General features: G+C 39.9%; 1 protein-coding gene across 2 annotated transcripts in view; it reads left to right on the top strand.

Annotated features, from left to right (window-relative positions):
* The first annotated feature begins 8,733 nt into the window (after positions 1 to 8,733).
* Positions 8,734 to 12,340, top strand: part of CPPED1 (calcineurin like phosphoesterase domain containing 1) — a 38,821-nt gene continuing 35,214 nt past the window's right edge. Inside the window, exon 1 of one of the 2 annotated variants that reach the window (XM_056503610.1) lies at positions 8,734 to 8,874. In XM_056503610.1, coding sequence (XP_056359585.1) covers positions 8,805 to 8,874 — 70 coding nt within the window. In that variant the 5' untranslated portion in view covers positions 8,734 to 8,804. The remainder of the gene's footprint in view (positions 8,875 to 12,340) is intronic. The other variant, XM_056503612.1, reaches the window with a different exon arrangement.

Here is a 12,340-nt window from a genome sequence, read left to right as displayed (position 1 = left end):
CTTTTTTTATTCAAAGAGTCCAATTAAGCAAACCTGGCAGAAACCTTAATAGTAAGTATTCCCTGCTGGTTGCTAGTAAAGAATTGATCCCTCTTTCTTAGTAGAAATGAGGAGCTAAAGGAGAAAAAGAGAGTGTAACACCAGAACTACACAGATTTCTTCTGGCTCTGGAGGCCAAGAGAAACAGAAATTCTAGTGCAAGCTTGCATATAATATAATTATTTCTGGCTGACAGCAAGGAAACAGATGCTTCTTCAGGTCAGGGCTGCCCAACCTGTTCTTAGGCAAGCTTTCCATCCTTTTTCACACTAGCTGGACTTCAATTCTTGTGGCACATCAAGGGCATGAACAGCCTACGTGCAGATCTCTCAATCCTTTAAAATGCATAGTGGGAAGGTCCCTACAACAGTTTAACAATACTGGCTTACAAAATAGCACCTGCACAGGAAAGAAATTCAGTGTTAAACACTTTGTTCAGCCCAAAAAATATTTGTCGGAGAAAGCTTAGGGCAAGGAGAAGTTACAGTTTACTATAGTTAGGCTGAAAATAAATATTTAAATCAACCTGGTTTTGACCTTCTTTGGAGACAAATTAGTCTTGAAGGTTTTTAGAGAAGCAAATGGAATATTTGCTTTCCCACCTGCCTGTTCCAGCAAGGAATTCAATGATCTCCATCTAGGTAAGCTTGAAAGTACAATAATGAATGTTCTTTTGCTAGAAGTTCAGCACTGGCAAATTCTCACCAGCTCAGAATTCTTTTAATACTTTTTGCAGAAATGATTATAGATAAGACTAGGTTAGATTAGAATTGCTTGAGAACTGATGAGTTTAAAAGGAACTGTCATAAATGTTGTAGTGAAGTGTAGCTTCAGTGTTACAGTATTACATCATATTTTGTACATCAAATAGGCATGGTAAGGTCTTCATCCATTGAATCCAATTCATCACAGTTTTTATATATTGTATACATATTCTTGCATATATACAATATATATACATAGATATGCTTTTTCCTCAAAGTCAGTTGCTCTGTTCCAAATGTCTGATTTTAAAATGTTTTTCCATAGTGCTTGTCTTGGAAAATAAACTGAAGTGCAGATTCAGATACATTATTATACTCTTCTTTGCATGCTGAGTTCTTAAGATGTTTAGAAATATTGTGAACTGCAAAAAAAAGGCACAGTCAATTAATTCCTTCATTTGAATAATTAAATATTTTAAAAACTCCCTCCATACCTTATGTTCAGCTCTAGATATATTATTAATAGTAGCTTGTACTGTGTGCAGCAGGAGACTTTTAGGAACATGATTCCTAGAACCTGGGAGGAGAACATTTCCTGACACTATGAATTTACCTACCCAATGACAAAGTTGTCTTGTTCTAATTCAAACATTTCACACTGCAGTAATTACTCCATATGAATTATTTTAATGAAAAATTCATCACAGTTAATTATTTTTTTTAATTGTTATGGTTGATGAATCCATCCAACTGCCTTAAAAAAAAGTGCTAATCACACTTCCACTATTTTTAAGCTGTTTCTAGTTTACCGTTCGTTCCAGTACCATGGTCTATAAAGTAAGTCCACAGTTTAAGTTCATGACCACAGGTTTGTGGCCACACTCTGTGTTGTCAGCTGAGTCATGTCAGGATGTCATGGCTAGAGAGGGTTTGTTACATCTCTGTGGTGAGGACATCCCTACAGGCAAACAGCCTCCATTGTCCCTACTGAGAGGATTGGCATTGTGCCATTTGCTCACTCTCAGGCCCACTCTGGGACAGTTTGCAATGGCCACCATGCTTTTTGAATGAGCCTGACTATGCTTCACAGCAGGAAGGTCTTAGCTCTGTCTAATTTTAAAGCCAGAGTGTCTGAAGCAGAGATGTGTGGCACAGTTCGTTTTGCAAGGACCCTGGGTTTATTTGCCATAGAGTACATTTGAAAGGGTTGGATGTAGCATCTTCTTATTTTTAGCCTACTGTTTACACAGCCTTCTGCAATTCCTTACTGTCTACCTCAAAATGATCTTTAAGAGTTCCAAGTCATCTGCAGAAGAGGCACTTCAGTTAATTCCTACATTTTGCCTGATGTCCAGGGGACATATCTTTATTGTGAACATCCTTCAGCAAATGTAGAAATAGATCAATAAGACTAAGCAATATTTCTGTGAATAAAATTTTACTTCTCCCTTGTTTCAAAACCAGAAGAAATTCAAAGAGTGGGAAAGCCACTTTTCTAGTGTCAATTAGTCTGGATTTTTATGCTTGGACGTTGGACTCTGTTATATTTGTAACAGAGATTTGAAAAATACTGGAGCGTTAAAAATTTGAAAGAACACTCTGGGAATACAGACAGTGTTTGCTGTCATTGACTTAGTTGTTATGAATAAGTATAACTGGAAGAAATCTGAAAAAAATCATTCCAAACATGGGGAAGGAGGCTGGTAGTTGAAGTGAAGGGTAGTACAAAACAGGTGGATTACATCTGCCTTGTAGGGCATGCAATCTTGTCCTCATCTATTATTAATTTTAAAAGTAGAAGCTTTGTGGTGCAAGTTATGTCTTCACTCATAAATCAGCCTCTGTCTGCCTCTACCTGTATCCAAATTTTCTGTTATCACTCTTTACCCAAGGCCTGTAAAACACCTACAGGTATTTAGACCAGGAATCTGAGGGAAGTGGAAAATGTAATTTATTGCTGAGATAATACTGCTGAAAAATGGATCCTTCTGGTTATCTAATACAATCATTAAAGGGAAAAGAAAGGTCCTTGAAATTCTGAGAAACAAAAGTGCTAGACACAGCTGAGAGTCCACACTGAAACCTAAAAAAAATCAAGTACTACTTAATTTTCAAATCACATTTCCTACAAATTAAAATAAGAGGTTTGTAATAGCGATAATTACCTATTCAGCATCCTTCATCAGTCTCTGAACTCATTTTCTTCAGTCATTACTTGAGTGAAAAACAAACTTAAATGGGTCATTTATGGTTAAATTAATCTGTGCTTTTCCCAGAGTACCTCCTTTGTTCACCTCCAGCTTTAATTACTGAGAAACGTTTTGTTTTATAGAAATCTGTGGCAAAATAGATGCATCCTTCATAGTCATCCTATTTCAGGAAGTTCATGACTGCTATATTAGTGACATCACAGATGGTAAAGTCAATTTTAAGATCTACTTCACATGCAAAACCTGGCACACAATATGAGTGAATACTAATGTGTATAAGAGTTCTATGAAAAATTTAGGGAATAATAAATCATTCTTCAAAGCAGCAAAGATTCTCTGACCCACTGATGCAATTTATTAGGCTGTTTTTTGAAGGGAGAGTAGTGGCAGAAAGGGACTCAGGAAGGCAAATCAACAAGAGGATTTATTTGCCTGATAGATGTACATCCATCTTTTCCACTTGAAAAAACCTAACTGGAACTTTGTCCACCTAGAGGACATTTCTGTGATGTCAAACTTCAATCTCTAGCAGAAGCTGCATCTTTGCAAAGTGGTATGACAATAGGTTCTCTTCCACAGTTTTTTTGTAGTCACTCTTTTTTCTTCTCAGAGTCATCTGATGTCACTGTTTCTTTATATCCAGTTTGTTATATCCTGTCAGATGGTGATGTACACGTGCTTCTGAGAAATATATTTGGGTAAAATTTGGTAAAAAAAATTCCCCTTTTCTGACAGAGGATGAAATCTTTATAGAAGGAAAGAAAAATGGGGTATCAGTTTTTGCAAAACATCCAAATTGCTTGTATGTCACCTGTAATGTACAAATAGGTTTTTTCAGTCTGAAAAAAAAATGCTTTGAGCAAGGAAACAAAGAAATTCATCCAGTACATTTACAACACATTTTGGATTAACCAATGTAATAGGAAAAGACTAATGCCTTTGTTGTATGCCTAGTAGAAAAATATCAAAGTGCTCTGATTGTTTATTGAATTTTAATAATTGAAAGACTGCTGCTTCTTTGAAATGATTTCTTTTTTTGGCAGAAATAGCAACTGTGGTTAATGATCACCAGGGATTTTATTTTTTTTTTATAAAATGTCATTTTTCAGCAAAGAAAGAGAAAGCACTCTCAACATGCATACAGGTACATAAACTAAATACTATTTTTCTTCCAGTTTTCTGGTTTTGCTTGTAGATTAATAGAAAATCTATTTATTTAAAATAAGAAAAGTCCGACAAGTCCAAATTTGAGACCAAGTTGTGATATAAAAGGTTTTAAACCTAGATTTTCTTCTTAGACCAAGTCAAATAGTATATACCTGAAACCTGTAGTAGTATAAAAACACACAGATATGTATGTGTATATATATAATAAATTGTTTTTTCAAATCTATTTATATTCCTAATTCCCTTCCATTTGTGACTGGACAGGTCTTGATGAGCAGCAGAAATCATAAACTTTAGATAGTGGGCAAATGCTCCCCATTTTTCTGACAGCAAAAATTCTAGAGATTAGTCAAGTCAGAAAGTTCTTAGTTCAGGATGAAGTGGCAGTCAATCACAAATACTCTGCATAACTTTGGAAATGGGTACTTCATCTAAAACCTTGATATTTTTTTTTTTTTTTTCACTCAGCTCTAGCTCTGCTGGACTCCTATGCAATTTTTATGTGTCTAGCAGTTTCAATACAATTCCATGACCCAAATATCCATGACTTTTCAGGAGTAGACACCGAATGTGTCAAAGATATGCACCAGATCAAATAATTCCTCCTAGTCTGGCTCTCTCATTCACTGGAGTCTTTACTAGTCAGGACTTTCAAATTTGCTGGAAGCCCAGATGTCAATCAATCACACAAGTTCTCAGTGTACTTGAACATGAAATATCAGCACAGAGAATTCTAAAATCAGAGGCACCCTGATAAAGTAGAACTTGAGTATTTGGGAGCACAGAAAATTAACAAGACATCTTGAAAAATGAGCAGTACCTCTAGATAGAACCTGTATCTGTGTCAGAAATTGGAATTCAGTGGGCAAAACAAATTGAGTTAAATAGTGTGTTTAACTTGTTACGTCAACTTTTATATCTCTCATAGTTACAGTGATTCAAGGAATATATTACAGGTTTCTTGAACAAATGGAGCCTGCCCACACTAAATGAGTCAGATAAAAATCAATTACATTGTGGATTTTTAGCTGTGGAAATAATCAATGTCATCATTGTTCCCTTCCTAGCAACAAAATATTGGTCCTGTTTAACCAATCCCTTCTAAGCTGGTTTGTGCAAAACATTTTTAATATTTTTGACATTATTTTTTAGGCCCTTTGAAAATGGAAGGCCATTTGGTTTGGTATCAAGGCCAAATATTAACAGAGCCTTTTTTTTAACATTGCTAGCACTCTTCAGTGCAGTAAGTAATTTTTAGTGTAGTAATTCATTTTTGTTTGTATTGAACATCAGACCTTACATTTTATCATATTCTGTAATGTTTCAGGTACAGATTGCTAAATTTACTTGTAATGGCATTAGCCATCCTTGAGTCTCAGCAATGGAGCAGGACATAGGAGTTAACTTGTAACAGATTCTATTGTAAGTTTTCAGAATTTATTGATTTTTATCCATTAGCTCTTCTTGAAGAAGGAGAGGAGCTGTATCCTATGCCAAATCTTCCAAAATGTTGCATCTGCTATGAATGCTGTCCTGTTCAAGGACTTACAGGAAGAAGAGATTCTTTAAAAAACAGGCAATACATTGTTTGCACTATTTATTTTTAGCATGAGTAAATCCATATTCTTTCTAAACAAATATAATTATGTGTGATCCTTTTTCTATCATCAGATTTTATCAATTTCCATTATTTTCTCCAACTTATCCCTCAAGGACTCATACATATCAGCAGGCACTGAAAACAGATGTTGATATTGCTGTGTGTGTTGTTTACACCTCCAACTTTCACTGGATTCCCTGAATTCCAGATGGCACATAGTCATTCTATTCTATATATAAGATTAAAATGGTTTAGTTTCAAACCTGCATATCTGTCTGTGCTTTGCAATTTTAATTCCAATGTCTAGACCAACGTTGTTATGTCCTTTTCATCCTTACTCTTCCAGTTTTGTTCTTTGTCATCTTGTCATTTGCTGAGATTAGAAGAAAGATTCCCCTTCTTCAAGTACTGCCTTGACTATTTTGCTCATTATTTGAATTTCTCAATAGAGATAGTAATTTTTAGAATCATTTACTTGTTTTATTAGTACTTTATCTAGGTCTCCCAAGGTGCATAGTCTTACTTTAAACTGCAGTAAAAAATAAGGTAGCATGTCTTCACTGGATTTTTCAGAACTTCCAAGAACTGTAAATGTTGGCAGCATGATCTAAAGCACGCTCAAGTCAGTCTTACAAGATCTGGACTCCACAGATCTGCACTATTCTATTCACTGTCCTTACTAAGATAAACCTTATGTAAGAATTTTATTTTCAATGCCTACATTTCCCACTTTTAATCTCCTCTTTTCAATGTACTGCATGCCCTCCCAGAATGGTACATTTCCCTCTGTATGTTCACACTGACTTTATAAAATTAGTAAAACTCTCAATTTATACTCTATAAATAAAAGAAGACACGTGCTACTGTAAATTATTTATTCAGTGCCGTTATATTCATGACACTTTGTATAACAAATCAAGTCCTATGACAAAATTCTGATTCTTTATCTAGGCCCCATCTGGAATGAGTCCATGAAAATCTATAATTAAACCAACATAGATCAGTAGTAACTTTAAATGACTTAGTCATAGTAAAAAGAGTTTAACTGCATAGCATTTGGTCCATGAGCTTGCTTGGCTTCAAAAATGCATACTTCAATTTTGGCAGAGTAAAGGAAGCAGGAGAGAGCTGAAATCCCCCTCCTGCACACACAGTTCTGATTCTCAGCTCTCATGTTTATAAGCAAATGTTCCTTTATTTCTGCAGTTGAAAACACTTCTGCACTTAGGCTGTAAAATCACAAGAAAATGTGTTTAAATTACAAAATTAAAATATCTCGTGGCCATAAGTAATGCTCAAGGTGATCTAAGATCAAAGGATTCCATTTGAAGAGGAGGCAACATAGGCAGGCTGCACACTCACCATCATCATCATCTAGAAAGAGCTGAGCATCCTGAGGCTCATCCACCACCCATCCTGCAAATACATCAAACACAGTATTGACAACAGAATTTTGTAGAGGAGAGCACCCTATACATGTCTAGAGAAAAAGAGGTGGGAAATTACACACTTAGATAAATCTAGAAGATTTTACAATCCCCATTTCTGCCAGGTGTGATTCAATCTTTCAGACATGCATAACTTGACAAGAAACATGGTTGCCTTTAGCAACACATCCAGGTTAAGTAAGACAAAGGTAATGCAGGTGTTGATCACAATCTTATGTCCTTGTGCTCCAGAACCACACTATACTGCCTTGCCAAAACAACCTACAGTTTTTGGCCTGATCTTGATATTATTTCACTTGCAAAATTAATCTTGAGTTTAGCTGAAGTCATACAGCAGTCATATATTCTGGTTTATAGCTGCTCAGCCCTATTAAGCAGATGAGAAGAAAATAGAAAAGAAACAGAAAAGGTAAAAAATTTCTTTGCATGACTGAGCCAACTGCTCTTCTATTAGCATTAGCAGTTCTACCATGAGACAGTGATCACCTCTTCCTGTGATGGTGTTGGGATATTTAGATAGGCTGCACCTGAGACTTAAAAATGCACATTCGTTTTTATTTGCTTAATATACCACATGCTGCCTCATGAAGAGGGGAATTGACAAAAACTACGTAATAAAAAAGACTTCCCCTAGCGCTTTCCATCTAATGATCATCAAGCAGTTTACAAGTAGGACTGAAGAAGCTGTTTTTACTTGTGGATAATAATACCCACATTTTACAGATGGAAAAGCCATCTAGCCATAGAAATGTATTTTAGTTGACAACATTAACCTTACCAGCACATTGCTGCAAATTTCACACGATGAATAGAGGCACTCAGAACTCTGCATGTTGAACCACACAGAATAATGGGGTCTCAGCTGTTCATCTGGGAAACTGCAACCGTATTGTTGTTCCTTTATGGCTGGGTCAAAAAGGGATTCTAGGTCAGAAGAGATGAAGAAAGCATTGCCTTGTGAGGGTCACCCATATATTTCAGTCATTACCTCACTGTGTAGCTTGGTTCTGACAGAAACGGGAACCTCGTGGGGCCTGGTCCGTGCCCCCCACAGTGCCCACAGCCATGGGCAGGGCAGGCCGAGTGGGGGCCACTGACAGCGGGGAGACACTGAGCCTTTTTTTAGCCTAACTCCTCTTTTCTTTTTCAGAGAGTAGTTGCTGGTGACACCTAAATTCGGGAGCACGTTTAAATACTGAGGAAACCTGACGAGAAGAACAAACCATGAAGGAACAAAGGAAGGCTGCCAATGCTTTTAGACACGGGGTTACTTCAGTTCGCAGGTTAGGAACAAGCTGAAAATGATGCCATCTATTACTTTATTATAATTCATTTAGAAGCCAGCGCATCTTCGGGGCAGGTTCCACCCGAAGCCCCCCCGCACACGGCGGGGCCGGCAGCCGCCCCGCAGCACCCGCCGCTCCCAGGGCTACCCCAGGCTCGCCCCAGAGCCGCCCGACCAGCGCTCTCCGCCGCCCTCACGCCAGCGCCCGGAGCCTCCAGCGCGGCCGCGGCGCCCGGGCCCGCGGGGCCTCCCGGGGTCGGCAGCCAGCGCCAGGCGCCGCCCCCGGCGGAGGCGGTGCCGCCCCCTCGGCGGCCGGGCTCGGCGGTGGCAGCGGCCGCGCGGGTCGGCGCGATGGCAGCGGCGGCGGCGACGAATGCGTTCCTGAGAGCCCGCGGCAGGACTCTGACCGCCTTCCGCCCAGGTACGGGGAGCGCCGGCCGAGCCGCGCCATCGCCTGCGGGCCCTTTCCCTCCGGGCAGGAGGGGCGTGCGGAGGGAGGCCCCGGGCTTCCCCGCGGCGGGAGGAGCTGCTGCCGGGGACAGGGAGGCGTGGAGCACCGGGCCTGGGCCGTCTGCCGGCGAGCCCGTGGCGGGGAGCGACGGACGCGGGGTACACGGACAGCTGTGCCCCCCCCCGCCCAGCTGTGCCGGGACGCGCCCGGAGCCACCCAAGTTTGTCCCCGCGCTCCGGCTCCCATGTCCAGCAGTGGACAGCAGTGACCAGCACTGGATTCGTTTTAAAATGCTTGTCCGTGCTGCTGACCCCGTCTCCATAGCTTGTGAAACTGTTGGTGCCAGCCCTGTGCTGCCCTGTTTGTACCTGTAGGGGTGACCTAGCAGGTTACCTCTGGGTCGCTGTTGGTGGTGCTCAAACGAAGGGCGGCCGTAGGGTGGTTCACAGCTTGGTGAGATGCTGCTTTCCCTGGGGTGCTCAGTGTGCCTCAGGGTGGGGGTCAGCAGCGCAGGTGCTCCCCTGGCCCTTCCCCGCTGTGCAGAAGCAGCTGCGAGCCTGGGCTGGAGCCAGCCGAGGCAGCCGTGCGCCCACACCTGCCAGCTGGGAAAGGGGACGAGGCCCAGCCGAAGGTGGCAGCCACCTGTGACTGCTGGTTCTTGCTTGTGGCGGGACACAGAGGAGCGCACTGAACAGCTCACTGTACGCACCTGTTTGTAAAACTCTCCCAAGGACGGAGGTTCTACAGTGTGCTGGGGTTTTGCAGGGACACAGTTCTGTTAAGAAATCATTTCCTAAGGCAACACATAGATGGTCTCCTATTTCTCTGTGTTTATGAATTTCAAATTGTATTGGTTTGGTGAGGTCAGCAAGGCTGTTCTATCCCAACAATTTTGTGATCTTTTCTTGGGTTGCACTGGAAATATTTGGCTTTGCTTGTTGCCAAATAAAGAAAAATCACCAACTCAGAGCATGTGAAGTATATGTATACTGCTATTCTGGCAACCTATTAATTGCAGATGGTCTGGTTGGTTTGAAACAGAATGCCTAACATTTGCTGAGGGGACAGATGGCAGACAAACCATCTAGTTAAATCAACTGTATAGTGAAATTTTGACAAAAGGAGTGTTCAACAGCAGTGTAAAAATTTCTGAATAAAGACTGTATCTAACTCCTTGAAAATTTCTTTAAACATGGAAGAAAATTATTTGGGAATCTGTTTTCCAGGTGTGCTTCTTTCTCCTGAAATGTCCTTGTTTGGAATTCTTTATGACTTTTCTTACCAGTTGGTTTTAATCTTGTTCAAAATTTGTTAGGCTATCATAGTCCAGCTACCATCTTCGGGTGCAATATTTCTTGTAAATAATTTACTTGCATCTTTCTTAAGAGGCTAAAGGTCAACACAATGTTTTAATAACAATGATTAGAAAAAAGGAGAACCAAGGGCTGTTAAAACTGTTGAAAATTTTCAAACAGCGTAAGACAAAAATCAGTTATCTCTGTTTTGTTGCTTTTCTCAGTCTTAAGGTTCCACTACCCATAAAGCATTTACTGCCACTGCTATGGCTTGGCGCACTGTTTCCTTTTAAAATTTGAAAGCCACTATTGAGACCTAAATTTCCTTTTTTCCTTCCTACCCTTTTTGCAAACTTCCTCTTCCATACTGGTAATTTGTTCAGTCTGCTTTTACATAATGTGGAGGTTATGCCTGTAACCTATTCTAAATCTGCCCTTGGTGTGGGACATGAATGAGGAACTTGAGGTAAGGGATTGAAGTGATCCATATAATCAATGAGGCATAGTAGTAAACAGTGTATAAATACCCCACCTTATTGGCAAGAGACCTTTGTATGGTTTGGCTTTACTTTCTAAAATAAATTATCTCTTTTCTACCCATGTGAAATTTTGCTTCAGCTGTCTACTCCTTCTATTAGTATTTGAGTGAAAAAACAGGACCATATGTTTGGGTAAGTGCTGTCTTTACCACTTCTCTCCAGAAGTCAGGGGGTTATTTTGGTTTGGTTTGATTTTGGGGATTTTTTGGGGTTGGTTTTTATTTTTTTTGGTTGGTTGGTTGGTTGTTTTTTTTTTGGTCCCAAGTATGTCAGTAGCATGCTGTGCAAAGAATTTCTGTGAAAGTGGTGGAACACTTTTTTTCAAGTAACTAAACAAGTGATAGTCCTGTCATTTTAACTGGTTGAGTAGTGTCTTGAACCTGTCTTTTTCTAGTTTTAGTTGATGGTTTTGGAATATGCAAATAACCAGTATTGCATCCTCACAGTCTCAGTTCCTCATGTGGTTTTGTGTTCTTCTGTCATGCCTCCCTCACCAATCTTTTACATACTCTCAAAGTTTATTCAATTACTTCTCATATTTTAATTTTGCTCTGTTTTCTGTTCCTTTCCAATCTCTGGGTTTTTTCCATTTTTGAGTGTTGGGGTGCCTTCTTGTTAGAACTTGGTAAAACCCATATGAAGTTGGTGGTATTTTTCCCATGTGAACTATGCTGCTCTTTTTTGCACCAAGTTCATCCTTTTTTGAACTGCCACTGCATAGGAAGTCTCTCCTCAGCTCTTGGCAACCAGGTCTGATTCTCATGCTACCAAGTTGCTTAATTTTACCAAATTCCACTTCCTTGCTGTGTTGCTGTGACAGATTGTTTTGAGTTTGTTGAACAGTGTATAGGTCCCAGTACAGATCCAGGTAGGATCTGGATGTCTTCTTGTTCATTTCTGGTTTTTTTACCAGTTTTCTATGCATGCAAGGACTTCATTTCATATTTCCAGACAGCTTGGCTTCCTTAAGAGTCTTTGATGAGTAACTGTTAGATGCCCCTTGGAAATGGGATCAAATGTCCCTGTAAAAGCTGTTGATTACTCTTTCTGAAGAATCAGTAAACACAAGAGCTGCTGTCTTGGTTAGTGTTTCCATCACTATTCTGTAAAGATGTCACTTTTGCAGTCAGTTGTTACGAGATTGCTCAGAAGACCTCTTTAAATGTAGATGCAGTAGTGGCCACCTCCCTGTTCTTTGGTGTAAGTGCACTTTTTAGGGATAGCACCCTAGAAGTTCACTAGTTTTCACTTTTGAGGAGTTCTGTGGGTGCCACCTAATCTGAGTGGTTTGTTAGTGCCTATGTCAATTTGTTGAATCATCTAGTGGTATGTTGATTTGATACAGATCTGATGTGCTGTCTGTCAAGAGGAATTATCACATTAGATCACAAGTTCCTCACAATACATGTGCATACAAAAATATATCTTGTTTTTCTTCTTTTCAGCCTTTATTTCTGGGTGCATCTTGCATGTCTGGAACATCTGTTAACCTTAGTGTCTGGCAAGCTACCTGCTCCTAATTCCCCTTAAAAGTGCTTTATTAGTTCTCAGATTTATGCTGTTTCCAGTTCTTCACTTTTTTTAGCTTGGCTTCTTGGACTT

This window comes from Oenanthe melanoleuca, chromosome 14 (assembly GCF_029582105.1).
Source record: "Oenanthe melanoleuca isolate GR-GAL-2019-014 chromosome 14, OMel1.0, whole genome shotgun sequence".
NCBI lineage: Eukaryota > Metazoa > Chordata > Aves > Passeriformes > Muscicapidae > Oenanthe > Oenanthe melanoleuca.
The sequence above is the reverse complement of the archived record's forward strand: the minus strand, read 5'-3'. Positions and strand labels throughout refer to the sequence as shown.